This window comes from Zalophus californianus, chromosome 12 (assembly GCF_009762305.2).
Source record: "Zalophus californianus isolate mZalCal1 chromosome 12, mZalCal1.pri.v2, whole genome shotgun sequence".
NCBI classification, from domain to species: Eukaryota; Metazoa; Chordata; class Mammalia; order Carnivora; family Otariidae; genus Zalophus; species Zalophus californianus.
This window is the reverse complement of record NC_045606.1, coordinates 99,504,493-99,528,383: the sequence shown is the minus strand read 5'-3', so window position 1 is coordinate 99,528,383 and position 23,891 is coordinate 99,504,493. Positions and strand designations below refer to the sequence as shown.

At 54.1% G+C, this 23,891-nt stretch overlaps 1 protein-coding gene and 1 pseudogene across 1 annotated transcript; one reads left to right on the top strand and one right to left on the bottom strand.

The window, feature by feature from the left end:
• Nucleotides 1-1,183: 1,183 nt before the first annotated feature.
• Nucleotides 1,184-23,851, bottom strand: ZNF282 (zinc finger protein 282). The gene is made up of 8 exons (XM_027575044.1): nucleotides 23,477-23,851; nucleotides 20,799-21,218; nucleotides 14,113-14,239; nucleotides 13,468-13,587; nucleotides 11,755-11,874; nucleotides 9,427-9,540; nucleotides 7,729-7,842; nucleotides 1,184-1,993 (listed from the first exon to the last, which is right to left on the bottom strand). The coding sequence occupies exons 1-8, from the start codon at nucleotides 23,639-23,641 to the stop codon at nucleotides 1,221-1,223; spliced, it is 1,953 nt and encodes a 650-aa protein (XP_027430845.1). The 5' UTR covers nucleotides 23,642-23,851; the 3' UTR covers nucleotides 1,184-1,220.
• Nucleotides 10,468-10,593, top strand: LOC113912134 (annotated as a pseudogene).
• Nucleotides 23,852-23,891: the final 40 nt, after the last annotated feature.

Here is a 23,891-nt window from a genome sequence, read left to right as displayed (position 1 = left end):
AGTTGGGAGGCTCAGGGCAGGAGACTGAGGCTCTCAGACTCTAGCACCCACTTGCCCGGCCCTCCTGGGAAGAGACTCGCTTCCTTGACGGCTGCTCCGGCAGCAGGAGCCTCTCCTTCACCCCTTGGCCCTGGGGAAACTGGAATAAATCAACAAAGTGACGTCTGACCCAGGGCACCAGCTGCCCCAGGGGGCCGGGTCACTACTGGGCAGTGAAAAGATGCTGCACCAGATTGAAGGACTGGAGGTGGGAAGGACAGGCTGGGGGAGGGGACCTCCTGCCCAGGAATGCCTACACAAGAAGAGCCTTTCAGATGCACAACCCAGGGCATTGTGTAGCTGCTGATGGGTTCCCCAACCCCCAGAAACCCCAGGAGTTGGCCCCCTGCTGCTTCTGAGTTTTGGTGGCTCAGGGGGAGGAGACAGGAGAGAGAGACCAAGAGAGGCCAGGCCACAGAAGTCTCTCAGACATGGGAGGTAGGCAGTGTGTGTGGTGGGGGACACTGCACTGGGGTCAGGAGCCCTGGCCCCAGCCCTGCGGCTCTCTTCTTGTGTCGTCTTGGCAAACCATCCACCTGGGTCTCTTCTCAGTAGGGACAATCCTACCCCACGTACCTCTGAGGGAAAGGCTAGGGGTGAAAACGGATAACGGATAGAAAACACGTTTAAAAAAGTCTAAAGCGCTATTAGAACGCGAGGCAGTGCTGTCATCAGAGATGTTACCCCTTAGCTCATTCCTCATCTCCTCGTCACAGTTCTGCTTCCTTACTCCGCATCCCTTAACCTTAGGACCTCATTTATCTCAGAGGGCTTCTGAGACTCCCTAGTTGCTTCCCCCGATCACAAACCGGGACTCCAGTGGCCAAACGGGCACACTAGGTGTCTGAGGGGGATGCCCGAAGCCTCTCGCCCCCTCACTGTCCGTTCTGGCACCTTCCCTGAGGAAAGACGCTCAGCCGGCCCTTTGGTCCACCCTACGAGATGAGCTGGCCATCCATTTAGGCCAGACAGGTCTACGGGACCCCTGTCCGACCCCTGGGGGATCCTGTCTGGAGTGCAATTCCTCTTCCCAATTTCCAGCAGCTGGCAGATAGAGGGAGGGAAGGTGCGCCGAGAACCAGGGGCAGGATCAGGGGTGCTCCGGCCGCCCCCCAGGCCCGCCCACCCACCCCCCGCACCCCTGCTCCCGCCTCCGGGCCCTCCCCTCCCCCAGCCCAGCCCTAGTCGTGCTCAGGCGGCGCCTGGAGCGGCCGAGGGGCGCTGAGCCCGGGGCCGCCGCTGTGCACACGCAGGTGGTCCTTGAGCGACTCCTTGTAGCGGAAGCTCTTGCCGCACTCGCCGCACGTGTAGGGCCGCTCGCCCGTGTGGATGCGCTGGTGCTTGAGCAGGTTCTGCTTGCGGATGAAGCTCTTGCCGCAGAGCGCGCACTGGAAGGGCCGCTCGCCCGTGTGCAGCCGCTGGTGGTTCTGCAGGTGCTCCTTGCGGCTGTAGGTCTTCTCGCACTCGGAGCACTTGTAGGGCCGCTCGCCGCGGTGCGTCATCTGGTGGCGGATGAGGCCCGAGTGGCAGTTGAAGCTCTTCTCGCACTCGGCGCACTCGTACGGCCGCTCCTTGGTATGGCTGCGGTGGTGGATGATGAGGCTCTTGCGCACGCCGAAACTCTTGCCGCACTCGGGGCACGAGTAGGGCTTGCTGCGCGCGCCGTGCAGGAGCAGGCTCCGCCGCAGGCCGCCCGGGCAGCAGCTGCCGCAGCCGCCGCCCCCGCCGCCGCCCCCGGGGCCCCCGCCCGCGCCCCCGCCGCCCGCGCCCCCCGCCTGCGCCCCGCCCGCGCCCCGCTCGCGGGCCAGCGCGGGGAAGCCTTCGTCGGGGGGCCCGGCGCCCGCCGCGTTCGCGTTCTCGGCCGCCGGGAGCACCGGCAGGCTGGGCGGAGCCGGCGGCGGCGGCGGCGGCTGCGGGCCGGGGGGCGGGTTCTTCACCAGCAGCAGGCCGTCACCTGGGGAGGAGGACACGGCGGAGAAGTGACACGCTGACAGCGCTCGGTCCGGGCCCCGCACCCCCGCCGTCCCTGAGAGGGGCCCAGGTCCTTAACCGATTTTCCCGGCTCCGTGGGAGTCGCAGGCAACCTGGACCTCAGTTTCTCTGAAAAGTGAGGGGACTGAGCAAGACCAGCGGCCATGTTCCCTGGGGCTCTGGGGCTCCTGGACGCTCTGAGCTGCCCCAAGCCACCCGGCGTTGGGGGGGGGGGGGGGGAGAAGCACCGGGAGTGCGTGGAGCAGGCAGCACGCAGTTCGGAGAGGGAACAGCTCCAGAAAGCAGGGGCAGGGAGGCGGGGATGCGTGTGGGGATGGAGCTATTCGGAAGTCCCGTTGGAAGGGAACTGGCAGGAAATAATAAGACTTAATTGCATTCTGATGTTCAATGCTAATTTATCCAAGGAGAATCTCTCCACTGGGGGGGAAAAAATGTACCAGAACGTATCCAAGGTGAAAGCCAGACAGGAGGCCCACAGACCAACACCATGCTGCCATTTTCAGTCAGGTTTCCTCTAAGCAAGTGGCCTTCAGACCTGAACAGCAGCATGGTCCCGGGCCCACCCTGGAGTCTGACCCCATCTGCGCCCTGACCACACGGGACCGGGGCTCTCTCCACCCCGGTGTGGAGGCAGCTGCCCCGTCAGCCTCCCCAGAAAGCGCTGTTGTGGCGCACACACTGCGGCCTTTTCCTCGGACCCTCGGGTCGTCCGCTACCTTGGTGGTCGGCGGGGCACCCAGTCCAGGCTCTGAGCAGCAGAGCAGCGTGCCAGGCCCAGCCCTCCAGACTTCTGCTTGAAGAACTCCTTTGTGTGCCCACTGTATTTAGGGGTCTTCTTACTCCTTCACCCACCCACCCCCACCTCAGGTGCCCATTCACAGTCCTCTCTCCCTGGAGGAGACCCTCCTCCACTGAGGGGCAGCTGGTGGAAGAATCTTTGTTCCTACCCCTGTTGGCATCCTCGGCCCAGGTCCCTTCTGCTCCCTGGAGGCCATTTCTCAGGCCACATCTACCATGCTCCGACCCCCTCCTCCCCCATGCGCATCAGTGTCTGACTGAGGCCCCTCCTCCTTACGCGACACCCCTAAGCACAGGGGGCCCAGCCTGCCCTCTCCATCCCCATCAAAACTGAGCAGGCAGAGAGCCCCCTCCACAGGACAGGGGTCAGCAGCCGAGACTGAAGTAACTCTCCTGGCCTCGATCCCGAGTGCCAGGCCTTCAGTCCTGGGGGACTGACTGTGGGCCTTGTCTGTCCCTCCACACAATCTGCTACTCTCACTCCTTCATAGGTGTTATTCTCAAGAGGACCCCAAGGAAACCACAAACATAGCAGCCCCCATCTCAGGGGCTGTTTCCCGGGAAACCCAGCCTGAAACAGTCCTAATCCTACCCTGATAACTCTTCAGACTCCGTGTGCGCGTCAATCCGCTTTTCTCACCCTTTGATCTCCCCTCCTGACCCAGTGTGGCTCCCGTGGTCAGCACTGGGGTCACTTGCCATGAAACGCCCTTTATGCCTCTGTTCCTCTCCTCTGCCCTGCTTGCCTGGGGACCCCCAACCATGCTCAAGCAGCTGAAGACAGCTAGAAAAAATTGCACAAATCTCAAAAGCACCCCCTCCCCGCCAGTGAGGTACCCTACTACACTTCTCAGTGTGCCCTACTTTTCCATCCTTTGCAAGAATGTCGTCACACCTTCTCCTTCAGCCTCTAAAGTGAGCACTTTTACTCTGGACCTAACTGGCCGGGAACTGATTCAGACAGAAGCACAGGACCTCGTTCTGGCTGATGACATTGAGGAGGAGGCTTCTGGGAGCTTCCTCACTCCTTAGAGTGCAGGAAGGATGGCCCTTCCTTTCCCTCTGGTCTGGAGGTGATTGCTTAGAACGGCTGCCGCCATCTTGCTCCAGCCACACCAAGGAAGCGGAGCCGAGAGCTGGAGAGAACCTGGGTCCCGGATGATGTAGCCCCATCCTTGCATCAACTGAGGCTGAAACTGAACTGCCTCTTAGTTCCATAGGAGAAGACAGGTCTTTGTTCCTCAAGGCAGTGTGAATCAGGGTTCTAAAGCTAATGGGAGAGCAGCCTACTAGACAGAGGTCCAGTTATCCCCCAACTTAAAAAGAACACTCTCGCTGGACTCCATGTGCTCCCAGGCTCCAGCTAGAGTCTCACCTCATCTCTGTTCCTTTTCATACCAATATTCCTGATGAGTACTCTACCCTTGCTTTTACCGTTTGCTTTCAAACTCTGACAGTCAGGCATGTGTCCTAGCACACCACTGAAACAACTTTTGCCAACAACCTCCAACCTGCCAAATCAATCCACCTGCCTCTTCCCAATCCGGCATATTCAACCCCTCCTTGTGTTTGAGCTAGTTGACCCCTCCCTCTCTCTCGAGAGTCTCTTCTCTTAGCCTGGGTGATGCCCTTGCTCCTCTGGATTTCCTCCAGCCTCACACCTGGGCCTCTTTCATTCTTTGTCTACATTCTCCCTAGATCTCAGAGAAGCCCCAGCCTTAAAAGAGCCTCTGTGTAATTATTTAGCAGGCCTTTGTCCTTGGTTCCTAGGAGGTAGCCTCTAAATCCTTGGAATTTCCAGGGTGATAGGAGTGTCTTTGTTATTTGTGGTAGGCTCTGATGTTTTATGCTGACGGGGGTAATTCAGGGTAAGTGCCTCAACAGTTTAAGCTAACTAAACAGTTTAAGCTAACGGGGAGGACTCAGGATGGGGGCTGGGTATGCCAGAAAGACCATCCACAGACAGGATTAGAGGGTTGGGCCTTTGAGCCCAACCTCTGGAGAGGGGACAGGCTAGAGAATGAGTTCACCTCATGGCCAGTAAGTAGTTCAATCAATCATAAGTATATAAAGAAACTCCAGTACAAACTCTGGACACAGAAGCTTGGGTGCGCTTCTCTAATGGGCAATACTCTGTGTATTGTCACACATCACTGTGCTGGGACAGTGACACTCCTGATCCCACAGGGAACAGACAACAGAAGCTCTGTGTTTAGGACCCTTCTAGAATTGGTCCTATGGATCTTTCCCTTTGGCTAGCTCTGATTTGAATCCTTTTGCTCTAATAAAACTAATTCTAAGTATAGTAGCTTTCCTGAGCCCTGTGAGCTGTTCTAGTCAACTGCTGAACCTCAGGGGTTAATGAGAACCCCTGGATTTGTGGCCAGCCAGTTAGGAGTGAGTGGGCTGGGGACCCTCGAACTTGCAGCTGGGTGTAAATAAGAGCAGTCTTGTGGAGGAGGGCCCTTCACCTATAAAGTTTGGTCTAATTCCAGGTAGTTGCAATGAGAAGTCGTTGCAAGCTACAACCCCCAAATTCACGTATCCCCGAGCCCTTCCTTGAACTTCAGACCCTGCTACGTTCATCTGCCTACCTGATACCATCTCAGATCGAACAGGCCCAATGTAGAGCACTGGGTTTACACAGTAAACTGGCTCTTTCCCAGGACTCACCATTTCAGTAAAGGGCGCCGTTGCTCTCCTGGTTCTTCAGGGCCCAACCCTGGGTGTCACTCTTGACTGCTCGCCCACCACACACAATCCCTCAGCAACACGTCCAGAGTCTGTCCTGAATCCAGTCCACTTCTCTCCCTGCGCACTGACCCCATCCCAACTCTGACCAATGGTCATCTCTTCACCTGCTCTGTACCAACCACTTTAGCTTCCTAAAAGGCTTCCCTGCTTCTGGCTCATGGTTCCCCCTGCACTGCAGTCCGTTCCTGAACTTATCTTCTTAAAATGTAAACTAGGGGGCACCTGGGTGGCTCAGGTGGTTCAGCGTCTGACTCTTGATTTTGGATCAAGTCATGATCTCGGGGTCCTGGGATTGAGTCCCAGTCAGGCTCCCTGCTCAGTGGGGAGATTGCCTCTCCCTCTCCCTCTGCCCCTCCCCCCTGCTCTCTCTCTCTCTCTCTCTCTCTAATAAATAAATAAAATCTTAAAAAGAATACACATTCTTTAATATACAATTGAGGAATCCCTTTTACTAAAATATAACTTCCAATTAGGCTGAAGTCAATAGGACACCAGGTCTTTCTTGCATACCCCTGGGGCTGGGGAAAGGAGTCTGGCAGGGACAGATACCCTATAGTTCTGTTTTACTCTCTACACCCACTACCCTCTCTCCTTCCAGCTCCTCTCCAGAAGACATGATTCCATGTCTTTAAACTTCAAAGAAATCACAGGTGAGATCCTAATTTCAACATTAACAAGTGGAAGGCAGGCCCACTTCGGGAGAAAGTCAAGAGGCTCTGGTGACTGGGCCTGTAGGAAGAGCATTTCCAGATGCTTCTGTCACCCAAACTCTGGGCACTGCCTCCCCAATGCTAAGGTTCGAAGGCCTCCCAGAGATAAAACATGAAGCAAATCATTCTATGACTCGGTGTATCCAAATTGAGGAGGTAAAATGATCTGGTCACTTGCAAAGCCTTGCAACCTCTGCACGGACTTCCCTAGATCCGTCCCCACAACTGCACAGGTCTCCAGGAAAAGGCTCGTCCAGGGCCACGTACTCCTAGCCGACTTGGAAAAATCAGACGGTAGCATCGAGGGACAAAGGTTTGGGCAGAATTCCTGGCATGAGGTTGGATGAACTAGTACGTATGCCTTCAAGGCCAGAAATAGTGGCCTGAGCACCGTCAAGAAAGAAGTGGAAATTGCTGGCACTTCTTCCCGTCCTCACAGACAGTGGCCTGGCTTCCCCTGTCCCATCCCCACCCCAGCAGCAGGTCAGAAGAGGAACCACTTTAAGTTCTATTTGAAACAAGGGCATACTGCTCCTTGCCCACTCCGCCAGCCCCGGCCTGCCCTTCCAGACTGGACTAAATTTGTCTCAGACACTGGGATCCACTTACCTGACTTTTAAATGGCTTTCCAGATCAGAAATAATCTATGTCCTCAGCTCTGCCCTGGACTTTAAGCTCCCGGCGGGTGTCAGGAGTGTGCACAAGGACACACTGTGGGGTGCCCGCTCAGGGCTGGCTTGGGACTCCAGCCAGTGTTTTCTGGTACGTGAGCCGCTACCACCATTACCTCCTGCTCAGGTACCAGTGGGTCAGCCGCCTCCCAGCCCACCCTCCTTTCCCTCCTCTTAGGGGCTGAACGACGTCCCGTGGAAAGACATGTTGAAATCTAAACCCCCAGGACCGCAGAAAGTGACCTTATTTGGAAATGGGCTCTTCGCAGAGGTAATTAGTTAAGATGGGGTCAGACTGGAGGAGGGTAGGCCCTGAAGACAGCCAGGTGAAGACAAAGACACGCAGGCAGAATACCACGGGGGACAAAGGTAGAGACAGAGCGACGCACCTACAAGCCAAGGGAATGCTAACCCTTGCTACAAAGACCAGATGCTAGGGATAGGCAAGAAAGGGTTCCCCTATGGCTTTCAGAGAGGGCATGCCCCGGTTGACCCCTTGACTTTGGACTTCTGGGTCTCCAGAACCGGAAGAGACAACACATTTCTGTTGTTTTAAGCCACCCAGTTTGTGGTACTTTGTTAAGTCAGCCCTAGGACAGAAATACACCGGCCATCCTCCAAAAGGAAAGGGGACAGTGCTCTGATACAGACGGGCGAAAGGCTGGCATGACAGAACATAACCTATGGGGGGCGGCGGGAGGCGGAGGCAAGCAACCATCCCCATGGACGAAAGACCAGGGGCCCCAGGGGGGCGCGTTACTCACTGGGGCCAGAATCTAATCCGAGCTCTCCTTCCATTGAGTCGCGAGAGCCCCATGGGTACGGCTGTTCCTCCTGCTTGATCCATGACAGAATGTCGTGCGCTGAGATCAGAGACTCTGTTGATGGGAAGAAGGCAGTCTGAGATGCTGTTCACGTCCACTGAGCCTCCCATCAGAGGTTAGAGAACCATCACGTGCAGAGGTCCCTGCTGGCAGGGCACGTGGCGGTAGAGGTCTCAAGTTTCTCACTGGCCGTTCTCACCCTCCCTGCCCTCAGACGTGGTATCTTGCTTGTGCTACATCGGGAGCCGGCCAGGGAGGAGGCGGCCTGACCCAGTGTCTGTGCAGACACACAACCGAGATCGGAACCTGCGTCTCCCAGCTCTGTCCACGGAGCCCCAGAGCAAACTCTGGGGCCAGAACAGGCCAGAGGGCAGCCTGCTGTCTGACGGCCCGCAGGACCAAGGGCTGAGTGGTAGGACTTCAGAACCAGCCTCCAGAGAAGCAGTGAACAAAGGAATCGAGAGAGGTGTAGACTGCTGACTCTACCAGGAAGGGTTGGCTGCCCCTCCTGGCCTGGACCCCTTCAGTTTCTCCACTGTGAAGTTGCAGGGTTTAAACAACAAGGAATGCTAGATTTGATGTCTGATCTTCTCTTCCTGGTATGTGGGGGAGGATGTGACTATGGGTCATAACCAAACAAGAGGACACTGTACTTCCCCAGCTGTGCGAGCACACGCGTGCGTGCGTACACACACACACACGTGCACACACGCGCACACACATGTGTGTGCAGGCCCCAGACAGGTGGAGCTTCTTTAATGTTCTATATGCCTGGACCCTACCCAGAAGTTTCTTGGAAGACATTTAACTAGTGTTCACCCACGAAAACTTGCAGAAAATGTAAATTTCTTTCTTTCTGTCACAGAAATATACCCAACTTTTAAAAGCCTTTCTGGTTATACTTACTGTTCAAAAACTGTCGTTGCAGAAATAATTTTAGTATCAGTTACGTCGACACAATAAATTAACAATTTAATGATTCATTTAAAAAAGTCCTCTGTTGGGGCGCCTGGGTGGCTCAGTTGTTAAGCATCTGCCTTCGGCTCAGGTCATGGTCCCAGGGTCCTGGGATCGAGCCCCGCACTGGGCTCTTCCTGCTCAGGCAGGAAGCCTGCTTCTCCCTCTCCCACTCCCCCTGCTTGTGTTCCTGCTCTCACTATTTCTCTCTCTGTCAAATAAATAAAATTAAAAAAAAAAAAAAAGAAAAGTCCTCTGTACTTTACGAATGGTTATATTCTAAAATCCGTACGAAGGGGAGGAAGGAATAGTTAAAAACTGATATAAAAAAATCTAACTGAAGAACATGCTGTTTTGTTTTTTTTTTAAGATTTTATTTATTTATTTGACAGAGACACAGCGAGAGAGGCAACACAAGCAGGGGGAGCGGGAGAGGGAGAAGCAGGCTTCCCGCCGAGCAGGGAGCCCGATGCGGGGCTCGATCCCAGGACCCTGGGACCATGATCTGAGCCGAAGGCAGACGCTTAACGACTGCGCCACCCAGGCGCCCCGAACATGCTGTATTTTATTCTCTGAGCCTTTCATTGGCCTTTAACCAAAAGTGATCAGATTGATTTCCCTGCATACAAAGTTGAGTAAGAGTCTCCTTGTCTTTGATATTCATCCTGGTATCTTGCTCACCTGAATTGGGGTCCGTTGGAATATCTCTCTCTGCCAGATCCTGCTGATCCCATACGCATGGGTGCTCCTCCTGTTTAATCCGGGATAAGAGGTCCTGGGCAGAGGCCGGGGAGTCTGTGGGAAAAGAGCAACGGAGGCGTCAGGGGACATGAAATGCCTGCAAGTTTGTGTGCTGAGTAAATCTCTCATTTCCTGCAATTATTTCTTTTCCCTAAAATTCAGGCATAATTAAAGTATGCTAATTAATTAAAGGTTTAAGCAGGCTTGGCCTCAATTAATGGAGCTTTTCTGCAAATAAGGGTATACTATACGGGAGCGTCACTCACTGTGACTTCGAGAGAGTCTTTCTGTGCTTTGGGAACTTCAGTCCTTAGACTGAGACTCAGCTTGAGTACAGAGCACCACCATGGACAGAGGTATTCTTAAGGGGATTTTCCAGAACAGGCTGCCTTCCATGAAGCCGTTTAGATCTACCACTTTATTGGGATTTTTCTTTTTCTTTTCAGATTTATGTATTTATTTTAGGGAGACGGAGAGAGACAGACAGACAATGAGCACATGAGCAGGAGGGGGAGAGGGAGAGGGAGGGAATCTCAAGCAGACTCTGTGCTGAGCAGAGAGCCCCACGCGGGGCTCAATCTCACGACCCTCAGATCATGACCTGAGCCAAAACCAAGAGTTGGACGCTTAACTGACTGCACCACCCAGGCGCCCCTTATTGGGCTTTTTCTAAGGTGTATGCTACGTTTTTCCTCTGCGGTCTGTTAAAACTCATTTAACTTTATTGCCTTCTTTTTTTTTTTTAATATTTTATTCATGTATTTGACAGAGAGACACAGCGAGAGCAGGAACACAAGCAGGGGGAGAGGGAGAGGGAGAAGCAGGCTTCCCGCCGAGCAAGGAGCCCGATGCAGAGCTCGATCCCAGGACCCCGGGATCATGACCTGAGCCGGAGGCAGACGCTTAATGACTGAGCCATCCAGGTGCCCCAACTTTATTGCCTTCTTATCTCTTACAGATTTCTTTGAAGATATTAATACTAGCTTTGCACAGTGGCAGTATCGTAGCCAATGAGGTTTATCCGAGGCGTGATTATTGCTAATTGAAGATATTAATACTGTGCCGCCGTCCAGGAGCATGCTTGATGGAAAGGGACCAGCCTTTCCCCCACTCAGATGCTGCTATCACTTACCTGGGAGTGTGAGGCTCTGACTAAGGGGTGGCTAAGGTTTGTGGAGCTCTAACCTGTGGCTAAGTATGTTACTAGATCTTGTGATGGGTAATTCTGTGACAGCCAGGCCACAGTACACACATAGTTGGCCAGACATTATTCTATTTTTTTTTTTTAAGATTTTATTTATTTATTTGTCAGAAAGCGAGAGATCACAAGTGGGGAAAGCAGCAGGCAGAGGGAGAAGGAGAAGCAGGCTTCCTGCTGAGCAGGGATGTGCGGTTCGATCCCAGGACCCTGGGATCATGACCTGAGCTGAAGGCAGATGCTTAACCGACTGAGCCACCCAGGCGCCCCCACACATTATTCTAGATGTTTCTGTAAACGGATTTTATTTTTTGAGAAGATTTACATTTCAATCAGCAACCCCTGCCTTCCATAATGTGGGTGGGCCTCATTCCAACAGGTGAAGGCTTCCATAGAAAAAAACAGACCACCCCCAAGGAAGAGGGAATCCGGCCAGAAGACTGTGCTGGGTCTCCAGCCTGCAGATTCTGGACATGCCAGCCTCCACAATCACTGAAGGCAGTTCCTTAAAAATCTGTCTGTCTGTCTCTCTCTCCACACACAGATACATACCCACACACACCCTGTGGATCCTCTGGAACACCCTAATACACATATGCTCTCAGAGGCTTCTCACACAGAGTCCAGCTGTAACGTAACCTAAGAGGACCCCTGCCCCGCCCCCGACTACCCCATGGCACAGAGGTAATAACCCATAAATACTTGTTGAAAACAACGAAAGCTCTTCCCAGTCAGGAGCAGGTCCTATGGACTGATATATTCCCCAATCGCAGCACCTCATCATGAAGTTTCTTACACTTAGCACTTCTGCCTGATGCTCCTCTTCAAGGGGAGGAAGGAATAGTTAAAAACTGATATAAAAAGAGAGGTAACAGACAAGCTAAGCCCAGATGTGCTATGTTTGTGCCCTACGGGAAATCCTGTCTCTCTGCCCATTCCAGACCCAACTCTTACATTTCCAGCTCTGGCCTCTGGTCTGCCACACACGACGGATGATGCTGGGGGCCTGCAGACCATGCTGGCCCTTTCCGCTCCCTCCTTGGCTTAGGGCAGCTACTGGGCTCACTCACCAGTAATGGACTCCGTGGGGATGGTTCTTTCCTCCAGGCCCCGCTGACCCCGGACACATAGGGCTTCCTCCCTTTTGACCTGCGAGGATGAATCCTGTGCAGACACCAGGGGCTCTGCTCCTGAGGAGAGAGAAGGATGTCATTTGGTGTTTTTTTCTGAACAATCATCACCCAGATGTTCTTGGGGTCAGAAATGCAGCTGACTGCACCTATCAGCACGGGAGCCTCGGGCTCCTGTGGGCAACTGTGGGAAGCAGAAGGTTCTGGGAGCAGAAAAATAATCAGTATTCAGGACAAAGGGGTAGGCCAAACCGCGAGATGAGGTGTAATGAGGCCCGGAGAGAGTTCCAAAAAAACGGCCCAGCCTGGGTTTGGTGCTAATCAGGACAAGGCCAGAAGTTTGACCTCTGTGTACAAGATGTTCATTTTTCACCCCAGTCAGAGAGGTGGACACACACACACACACACACACACACACACACACCATTACCAGCCTTCCACCTGGCCCCATCCTGGATGGATAATGCAGCGTCCTCACACATACAGGACAATGATATATCCTCTCTGTAGACCCCAAGATGTGACAAACAGGGTGTATCCTTCTGATGTTCTGTAGTGTGACAATGATATATCCTCTCTGTAGACCCCAAGATGTGACAAACAGGGTGTATCCTTCTGATGTTCTGTAGTGTGACGTACTAGCCCTGAGAGCAGGCGGCTCAGGTGGCCGGGGGGGATCAGAGGAGGAACCGGAAGACTTGGCTCCTGGTTTCCACTGTGCCCCCAGCCCAGCAGGTGAGGCAGCTGACCTCTCTGGCTCTCGGCCTGCTCGCTCCACCCACAACACGGGCACAGTGGTCACTGTGCCAGTGCACGCACAGGGATGGATGACAACTAGGTGACACTGCTGAGGTCCAGGGCCGTAAGCGTGAAGGGCTGCCCCAGCTGCTGACCTCAGACCCTGCAGGGCTTGAAGAGGGGGAGCAGGCCGCCAGATGAACTGTCCACAAAGGGCAAATGCACAGAGACAGAGTTGATCAGTGCTGGCTGGGGGTCGGGGGCTGGGGGGTGTGGGAGTGACTGCTCAGGGGTCCGGGATTTCCCACGATGAAGACGTTCTGGAATTAGATCATGGTGATGGCTGCACAACTTTGTGAACCCCCGAATTATACACTTTAAAAGGGTGACTTTATTTATGGCATATGAATTATATTCCAATAAAGAGAACAAACTGGAAAGGAAGGGGCTGCCTCTGAGTGACCTTCTAAAGGAACTTCCAGAAGTAGGGTGCCTGGGTGGCTCAGTCGTTAAGCGTCTGCCTTTGGCTCAGGTCATGGTCCCAGGGTCCTGGGATCGAGCCCCGCATCTCCCTCTCACCCTCCCCCTGCTTGTGTTCCCTCTCTCGCTGTGTCTCTGTCAAATAAATAAAAAATAAAAAATCTTAAAAAAAAAAAAAAAAAGGAACTTCCTGAAGAAGGGCAGAGTTTGTATGATAAGGGAGAGAACACAGTTCAGGCTCGGCTGCACCAAGGGCAGCACCACTCAGGAGAGCTGAGGGCCTGACGAAAGGCCTCCGGGGCACAGCCAGGACTATAGCCCTGGAACCTTCCATCCCAGCGAGAGCTGACCAGGGGCAGCGCTGTCAGGAACTACATCTCCTCGGCTCCTCTCCTGCCCTGCCCTGGACCTGGGGCTCTTTTCAGCTACCATCACCTGTGTCTGGATCCATTAGGATTTCTCTCTCTTCTGGGTCACGCTGCTCCCACACGCAAGGCTCTTCCCTGGGCTCCACCTGGGATGGAGCATCTGGCTTGGGCACTGCACCCTCCGTGTCTGGAATGAGTTGAAGGGGAAGGAAGGACACACAATGAAGTTGACCAACGGATCCGGATCAAGGGCAGCCGCAGAAGTCTCCCCAACCCAAGACCCCCTCCCCAGCAGAGAGCCCCTCTCGGTGGTCGCTGATACCTATGTCAGCTCATCTCTTAGAAGGAACCCTGAAAACAAGCCAACAGATCCCCAATTTCCAGTGTAGAAATAGCAGGACTCCGAAAGCCAACAGCAGACAGACTGTGGCTCATCCATGGGGAGGTAGCATATAGCCACATGCCAATGATGCAGTCTGGCCGTATTCCGGAACAAAAGCGGTGCGGAGCTCAATGCTATAGTGACAGGCCCTGTCCGTTCCTGGCTTTCTAACTGTCATCTTGTTATACTCATTCTATCTTTATAGTGTTATGAGCAGATAGTTACTTGTGTTTCCATTAGGGATGAACACAAACACTTTGCCGGGGCTGATAAGCGTTTTACTGCCCTCTGCGCAGACTGCTTGCCCTGGAGGAGGGAAGGGGCTCTTACCCAGGGACATCAGGGTTTTATAGTTCTCCTTAACAAGGTTGTTGTAAAGCTCCTTCTGCCATTCGTCCAAGTTCTTCCACTCATCCTCAGAGAAGTAAACAGCGATGTCGACAAACGTCACGGGAACCTTGGCCAAGAAGAGTTTTAGTCTGACACCTGCTTGCTTCTCCCCACAGCCTCCCCTCCGTCGGCCACAGGGCCCCTTCTACCCTAGAGCCTGCTTCTGCTTGCCATGGCTCCCCATCCCCCAAATCCCAGCCCAGTCCACAGGAGTGGAGTCAGCCCACTCTATTCCTGATCTTCTCGGGCTCCCCAAACAAGGATGGTCAACACTAACTTTTTTTTTTTTTTTTAAACGCATTTAAGCATATCCTCTGTAATTCCATGTTTAGGGAACCTGGGTCCCTGAAGGTAAAGCCAATGTCAATGTGCTGCTTTCGGCACTCAGGGTGACAGAGGTGTGGAAGGTTCTCCAAGAGGGGATCAGTGAGCCGAGTACAGTAAAACCCTGTTACAAAACCTGTCTTTCCAGTCAGGTTACCTCCGTAAGGTACACAGTTACATTTCTGTCATTAAAACATGTAAATCTAAGGGCATGCGCTAGAGCTCCAGGGTCTTGATCTGTTTCGTTCAGTGCTATATCCCAAGCATCTAGAAGCACAGAGTCTGGAGCCAGTAAATATTTGTTGAATACGATGAGTGGCTGGCTGTTGCCAATACTAGAAAGTTCCACCGCAGCCTGAGTCATCCATCCCAGATGCCGGGCCCCTGTTATTCTAGGTGGTCTCGTCTGTTCTATAAAACTATTACTTCGGTTTGACAACGGTCCTCGTCTGGACTCATCTCGGATGCTCAGCAGCATGGCCTGGCCTTGGCCCACATCGTTCAGAACTGTTTCACTTCATGACTTTAACATCTGAACTTCCCTTCTCGGACACCCAGCCCTGCCCCCACCCACCCCCCACTCTCACACCCACGGGACCAGCCTTCCACTCGCACTCAGAAATCCAACCCCTTCCTTCTCCCCGGCCCTAATCTGAGTCCACTGCACACAGGGCCAAAGCCAGCCTATGTGGCACCTCCGTACCCATTAGGAAAGGACCAGCCCTCTGCACTCCAGGCTCACTGGTGTCCAGCTCGGTGAGTGCGCAGTGCCTTTACACAAATTAGAAATACCTGCTCTCACATCAGCTGCTCATAACCCTGCGGGTATCCTGTGCAGGTGTGGTGTGCGCAGCTGTATGTCACCCACTGACTGAGAGCTCACCCACCACTCATCTTTAGAGACAGAACAGAACTTTTAATTTCCTGGACCTTCCACCAGACTGGGGCATATCCCCAAGCCACGAAAACCGATACAGACCACCTTCTTCATTTTCATGTCCTGCTCCTGGACAAAAGTCACACAGTTCTGCAGGCGACACCCTCCCTACATTCATACCACTTGTCCCACCCAAGGCTGCTTTGGAAGCCTCTGGTGGATCTTGTGGCCCTCTCCTGTGCTCTCTGGGAGGCTTCTTCCAAACTCTCCCCTCTCCCCAGCCCCTCCCCAGTCTTCCCCATTTGTCCTGGATCCTGACTCCCTTGCCCTTCTCACCAAGCCAACCCCCCGCTAATGTGCCCCTCATTTCTCCTCCAGCCCCTGCCTGTGAAACTCAACTCAAACAAACTTTTCTCTTTGACATCTCAGGCTCTCCCTCTCCAGTGGCTTTCCTTGCGGGTCATCCAACCTAAGATGAACCGCCACTCAACTCTGTCATCTCAAGCGACTCTACCCTCCTTCTTCACTTGAAACACCCCAAGAGGCATGCTTTGTGTTTCCTTCTTCACGATCCATGCATCCTTTAACGCCTTAAAATCTGTCGATGAACCCCTCATGCTCTGAAACCACACCCTGGAAGGCCGTCAGCAGCCTCCTGTTAACCCTTACCCTTTCAGACCTCTTCGCAAGGGCAGTTCGCCTTTCTGGAATCTTCTCCTGCTTGTTTTCCACGACTCTGCTTCCTCCTGCCCACTCAGCTTACTGCCTTCTCTTCCTCCCCCAACCCCAAGGTTCTGCCCTTAGCTTTCCCTGTCCCTTCATTTTTCCCTCAGCAAGGTCATTCTTTGCACAACTTCAGTGGTTACCTCTTTGCGGACGATACTCTTCAGTTTTCCGTGTTCCCTTTAGAGTTCAGATTTCAACAGCCCTCTGAGGGGCTCCGTTTAATCACTTCTTAAGTACCTCAAACTAAATGTATCCAACACCAAGTTCATCATCTTTTCCAACATGCCAACTCCTCTGCCTCACCTCACCATTTTTATGAAGAGTCACAATTCTGGAATCATATTCTCACAGTTGGAAAGAGACATCACTACATAAAAACTTCCCTGTGCCAGGATACAGCAGAAGTCCGAGACTGGCCAGAGACGGCAGGGAGCCTACAGTCTAGCTGGACAGAAAAGACTGCCTGTGAATTATCTGTCAGCCAATTAACAGACACACTAGAATCCAGGAGGCACAAAGGATCTGATAGACAAGAGCCTTCCTTGAATCTGACAAAGAGAATGCACTTAGCATGGCCAACAGTACACAATGAATTATAACTATTAATAGCAACATTAATTAACTCTCTCATGGTGCTTTATGGGGGTGGGTTTTAAAATATGCCCACAAATTCTTTGGCAGTCCCTTCAAAAAGTAGAGCCTAATATTCCTCCCATTGAGCGTGGGCAGGATTTAGTGACTTGCTTCTAACAAACACATTAAGGAGTGATGTGTACAATTTCTGAGACTAGGTCATAAAAGACAGGACAGCTCCATCCGGGTCTCTCTCTTGGCTCACCCACTCTGGGGGGAGCCAGCTGCCATGTTGTGAGGACATTCAAGCAGCCATGTTGGGAGGTCCGCACAGTGAAGAACTGAGGCTCTGCCAACAGCCAAGTGAGTGGGCCGTCCTGGAGGCAGATCCTCAGGCCTCAGCCAGGTCTTCAGATCACCACCAACTCAGTCAATAGCTTGATTATAACTTCATGAGACTCTGAGCCAGAATCACTCAGCCAAGCTGCTCCCGAATTCCTAACACACAGAAACTGCAAGATGGCAAATAATTACTTTTTTTAGGCTGCTAAGTTTTGGGAGTAATTTGCTACACGGCAATAGAAAACTAAGATGACAGGTGCGCCTGGGTGGCTCAGTTGTTAAGCGTCTGCCTTCGGCTCAGGTCATGATCCCAGGGTCCTGGGATCGAGCCCCACATCGGGCTCCCTTGCTCCTTGGGAAGCCTGCTTCTCCCTCTCCCTCTGCCCCTCCACCCTGCTTGTGTTCCCTCTCTCGCTGTGTCTCTGTCAAATAAATAAAATCTTAAAAAAAAAAAAAAAAGAAAGAAAGAAAACTAAGACGACAGGGTACATAGTGTTGTCCATCCACAAAATCAGTGAATCCTCACAACCCGTGTCATAAATGTGTTATCATCTTCATCTTATAGATGAGAACACTGAAATTCAGGGTGACCAGCTGGGCATTTACTTACAAAATTATTTACTTATACTTTACTTCTTTCCAAAAGATAGTGAGACCTAGAAGACCCAGTCCCTCACATGAAAGTGGGAGCTCTCCAGCTGGACAGTCACTCAGCAAACACTTTCTGGATACTGACTGAAGCCGGTGCAGTTATAGGCAAGGAGACACAGCGGTGAACCAAGCAGAAATTGCATTCTGGCCAGGGAAGACCATCCAAGAAGACAAAAAAAGAAGTAAATATTTAAGGTGCCCGATGGTACAGTGCTTTGGAGAACATGGGAGCAGGGACGGGGAAAAGAGAGTGCTGGGACTGGGGGGGTGTGGTTCTTTGGTGTTGGGGGGCCATGGAAGGGCAGACCTTCCGTGGAAGCGATGGGGAGGGAGCTAGGCAGGGTCCCAAGGAGGGAGCTTTCCTGCGGAGGGAGGTCCCTGAGGTGAGACTGTGTGGCTGGAAAGGAGTGGACAAGATGGGTGGAGGGCAGATGAGGTCAGAAAGGTGGGGCCCGAGAGGGGGCCCCTGACAGAACGGGGGTTTTTATGCTGCATGAGGTAGTAAGCCAGTTGGGGGTTTTAAGCAGAGGTAACCGATTTATATTTTTAAAGGATCACTCTGGCTACTGTGCTGAGAACAGATCGTATAGGGTGAGGGACAAGGACAGAGACAAGAACACCAGGCAGGAGGCCACGGCAACTATCAGAGGTGAGGTGACGGAGTCTCTCACCAGACGATGGTGGGAGCAGTGGAGGTGGAAAGGAGTGGTCAGCCTGGGGACAGTATTTTGAAGAAAAGTCAGACGGCATTTACTAATATATCAGAAGGAGGGCTGAGAAAGAGAAGAAGCAAACATGACCCCAAAGTTTTTGGCTTGAGCCACTGGAAGGGTAGCGCTGTCTTCACGGAGACGAGGATGGGGTAGAACAGGTTTCAGGCGGAAGATGGGAGTTCGGTTTGGTCATGTTAAATCTAAGATATTTACCGAGTCCCGCTGCATTAGCAGGTAAGCATGTGAATCTGGCATTGAAGAAGTCTGGGCAAGAGACAGGGAGAGAGTGGGCGGGGGAGACTGCATTTGGAAGCTGACAGGACACAGGCTGCATTTAAAACCCCGAGACTTGAGTGCAATCATGAGGGAGGGAGTGTAGATAATAAGCCAAAGGTCATTACCCAGCCCTGGACCACTCCAAACATAAAAGGTCGGGAAAAGAAGGTGAAGCCCGTGAAGGAGACTGAGCAGGAGTCACTAGGAGATAGGAACAGAATCAGGGGAGGTCACCTGGAAGCCCCGTGAAAAGGTGTCTCAAGGAGGGGGTGGCCACCTGCATGCAATGCCACCTTCAGGGCAGAGAAGATGAAGGGAGAACTGAGTGTGGACATCATGAGGTCGTTGGCAAGACCAACAGGATGGAGAGGTGGGAGCAGAAGCCTGATTGGCAGAGACTCCAGAATGATCCAATCACCACCTTACTGGAATACTGAGAATAGAGGAACACGTTCAATGAGACCGTGGAGGACGCAGCAGCAGAATCCGGACAGTCAGAAACTCAAGAGGATGTGAGGCCTAGTTTCTTCTACAGATGGATTTCAAGGAAAAATGAGAGAGATGAAGGAGGAACTGACAGATTTAACAAGACTTCAAAGACATAGCCCCTTCTTAAGTTCTGATTCAGACAAACTAATAGAAAACAAATTAAACCATGTTTGGAAGACAAGAACATTTGAACACTGATTGGATACTTGAGTAGGCGGAGGCTTTTATGGCAGTGGTAGCAACACTGAGGTCGTATTTCAGAAAAAGAGTCTCTACCTTCCAGAGCTACACACTGAAATATTACCAGAAAAAAAAAAAAAAAAGAAAAAAGACTGACACCTGAGATTGGCTTCAAAATAAAACAGGAGGGGATATGGGTGGGGGCTTTAGAGGAAACAAGACTGGCCAAGAGCCACCAGCTGTGGAAGCTGGATGATGGGTCCATGATGGTTCCTCACACTATTCTATATACTTGTGTGGATGTCTGAGTTTTCTATAATAAAAAGGTTAAAAAGGACAGGGAGAGAAGGAACTGGACACAGCAAATACATGTTTAAGGAAGTCTGCTTAAAGAGGAGCGGAGAAATGAGGCACTAACTGCAGGGAGAGGTAGAGCCTAGGGAGATTTTCATCACAGAGATGGGTGATGTTCTAGGACGTCTAGAACGACCAGTAGGAGGAAGAGTTGATGACACAGAGGAGAATGGGGGGAAGGCAGGTGGGTGGGGGAGTCAGCACAGGGGGGAAGGGTGGGCCGGCGAGGCTGCGGGAACAGGGAAGGCAACAGGCTCGAGGCAGCATCGGGTGGATGAGGGTCATGGCTGAATGTGTGCCTCCTGTAGTGACTCCATGTTCTCGGTAGACCAGAAGGCTGGGTCATCGATTGACAGTACAATGTTGATGATCCAGTGCGTAGGAGGGTTGGGGTGGGTGCAGGAGGCGAGGGAATGGGAGGGGGGGAATGGAACATGAATTCTGAGCTGCAAGAAAGGCCGCAGAGGGGATGGTCACAACTTCCTAGCAATTCCAGTTTGCGTGGTTTGTCTCAGCCGCGTTCAAATGAGCATGTACAAAGATAACCAATGACAAATGGTCCTCTGTGGGTGCCAAGTGGAAAACCCAAGCATGACGAGTGGCAGGAGTCTGCAGACACCCAGATACCTCGGGGGTACTGGGAAAGGTGACAGGAAAGCCTGACAGACAGAAGCAGGCAGATTCTGTGGGGAATGGGTGGAGGGCAGCCTCATGGGGGTAGAACATTTATGACTCAGTTATTTAAGTGGAGGCAGGCTTTAAGAGACACTGAAATCAGGGGCACCTGGGGGGCTCAGTCAGTTGAGCGTCCAACTCTTGATTTTGGCTCAGGTCATGATCTTGGGGTCATAAGATCGAGCCCCACGTCCAGCTCCACGCTCAGGAGAGTCTGCTTTAGATTCTCTCCCTCTTCCTCTGCCCCTCCCTCCCTGCCCCCCCACCCGGGGACTCTCTCTCTCTCTCTCTCTCAAAAAACAAAAAGAGAGAGAGAGAAAGACACTGAAGTCATACAAGAGGGAGCCAGAAAATTTTGTGGGAAGGACCGGCCGAATGAAATTGAGAGTTTCGTTGACGTGTGCTGGTCCTCACTTCCATCCCTGTCCCTGGGGACCACCACGTACCTTGGGGACCTCCCCCTTGCTGCCCGGGGGCAGCCTCAGGACCCAGAAGTTCCTGTTCCTCAGCAGGTTCTCCATGTTCTCCAGCCGCCTCTGCAGCAGCCCGTACTCCTGCAGCAGGGTCCCCAGCACGGCCCACTTGCTCTCCATGTGGTTGCCGAACTCCACGGCCGTCTTCTCGCAGTCGGCCAGCTTCTTCTCGGCTGTCCCTGTCCGCCCCTCCAGATTTAGCAGCTGGCTGGCCTGGGCCTCCACCTTCCTTTCCACAGCCTGGATGGCGGCCACCACGGTCCAGAGTGAGATCTCCGCCGTGGGCAGCTGGGGCTCTCTCATCATGCGGTCAGGGAAGACAGGTGCCCTGTCTGGGAAGGGCGGGAACTGGAAAGGCATCGGTCGCCGGGCATCCATGTCCCACTCTTGAGCCTGTGTGCAGGGGGAGAAAGTGACAGTGGGAGGCTGAGAGCCTATGTGAGGCGGGGAGGGGGGCCGGGGAACAGAGAACAACTAATCAGACGCCGCAGACTCTCGCCCCTCCACCGTGCCCCCACCCCCCAGGCTATGGTGTTCATTCCTGGCCCCAGCACTAGCTCGAGGAGCCACCCGGCCAACCTTCCCATCAAGATTGGTCACTCGTTTACCCACCTGACCCTTCGTAAGTCAAGGCTGCAGACCCCCGCCTGCAATGTCACCTGCTGCTTTCACAGCGCAGGTGTCTCCTCGGGGGCTAGACCTAATGATGAACTCTCTCTCGAGTCACCTAGTGCCTTCTGATTCAAAGTAAGAATTCTTGCCTAAGTCACCTGACCCTAATCTCCCCTGCAATCTCCAAGCAGGTTAGGGCAAGAATGAGGATCTCTGCTTTAAAAATGATGGAATTGAGGCACAGAGATGTGGCCGGTCATTCCACGGCTCCTGGTGTCACTGCCCACGGGAGCAGAGCTAGGTGCTGCGGATAACAGAAGCACGGTTCAGGTAAGTGCTGCCCCCATACCTGGCAGCTGTGACCAAGGGAGACCCCAGAGAGCCCAAGTGAGTGAGCAGACGAGCAGCCTTTTTTCCATATCCAACTCCTGATTCATATTTTCTAAAATGAAAATAGGTTTGCCAAAAAACGTCATTCGCTAAAGAGGGGACATGCCTGAGAGAAGACTTTCCAGTCTGCTTCCTGCCCCTGGAAGGTGAGGCCCCATGGGTCCGCGTTGGGAGCTGAGCCCTATGACCAAGAGAGGGTGGTCCCAGTTCCCTGGTGACCGGGGAACTGGCCCCATACCGTATACCAGTACCCAGGGCTTCCTGGCCAACAGCAGGGCTGATAGCCCACTCTCCTTGCCATGTGGGATGGCAGGTGTCATTTTCTTTCCTCCCTGTCGCTGCTGATGAGGCCCTCAGGCTGGGCAAAGCGGAGGCCTGCTGCTGAGAGGCGACGTGGGCAGGCCAGGGACACGCATGCCAACTGCCCTAACTCAGAACAGCTGTGACAGCCGCAGAGGAACACCCCACTGCTTCCAGGGACTTGCTCCGAGATGTGGTCTAATGAGGAGCAGGGCCCTGGGTGTCAGGCCCCGCCAAGTAAGGAGGCCGGGCTTCCATCAAAGCCATCCATCTGAGCTCAGGCAGGCCTCGCTCCTGACAGCCCAGAGGAGACAAGGGCTGACGGTGGAAGTTCAGAGCGTCACCAGGCCCAAACGACTTTTGGAGGGTTTGGAGAGGTAAGGCCGAAAAAAGATCCCACACAGCAACTCCTGGCTAACTGGTCAGAGCCGGTGGAGACGCGGGCTACAAGCAGAGGGGCTTCTGCAGGGTCAGCCCAGGGTCAGTTCCCACACTCGCCCGGGGAACACGACTCAACTCTCGATCAACACCACCGCCTCACGTTGTACACAGTACACAACTCCAAAGCACTGACTCTCAAAACTCGGGCGCACACTGCGATCCTTATGAAGCTTCAAGAACTGACGGGTGTCTACTTTCCACCCAGAGACGCCGATTTCACTGGCTGGGGACGAAGTCTGGGCGTCAGGAGTCTTAAAAGCTGCTCAGGTGACTCCAGTGTGTAGCCAAGTTTGCCAACGGCAAAGTCACCTCTCAATGGCCCCCTTCCTCCGTCACACCCAATGCAAAAGAAAAGTGAATGACACGTTATACTTGGTGAGAGATGGCAATACAACATTAATACAAATCTTTTTGTCCAGGTGGCTAGGGTGTGAACCCGATGGGGCACTCCGGTGCGCACACAGCCGGGGCCCGGGCACAAGTGCGCGAAGAGGAGCCCGGGCCGGGGTGCGGGCCGCGGTCACGGCTCCGCTACGTCCCCGCCGCCTTCCCCGCGGGGCCTCCTCCGGGCGCGGGCACCGGGCCCGGGCAGCACGCGGCCTCGGGGCCTGCTGCTCGGCGGCGCGCGCGGGCCGGGCCTGCTCCGGCACCGGGGCCGGGCGCGGGACTCGGGGCCGGGCCTGCTGGGGGCCGCTGCGCCCCGCCTGCCGCGCGAGTCCGCCCGCGCCCCGGCCCACCCCGGGCCTCCGATTCGGCGCCCGCACACCGAGAGCCCTCCGGAGCCGACGCCCCCCCCCCCCGCCCCCAGGCGCCCGCAGCCCCGCGCCCGCACCCCCAGCCCCGCAGCCCCGCGCCCCGCCCCCACGGCCAGGCGGCGCGGCCATGGCGCTGGGCGGGGGTGCACCCACCTGCATGGGCGGCATTCCCTCGGCCATTTCCCCGCGCAGCGCCGGCTCCTGGTGGCAGACCTCCTCCGGGGGCAGAGCCTGGGCCCAGCTCCAGCTCCCGCTGTCCAGCCCCAGGCCCTGGATGCCCAGCTGCTGAGGCTGCGGCCGTGTTGACACAAACTGCATCCTGGGAGTGCTGTTCCCCGCTCGGGCCGGCCAGGGAGAAGAAGAACGTTTTCCAGGCGCCTTCCCCCTCGCCGGGGCCGGACAGCTCCATCTACAGCCCGTAGGAGCAAACAGTCCCCTTCGGCGGCGCTCCCCGCCCCTGCGCAGCCAGCTTGCCAGCCAATGGTCTCCGAGCTCCTGCCCGCCTGCGGGGACTGGCGGGGGCCACTTCGGGGCCCAGGCCACTCCCACCGCCGCCCCCAAAGTGGCC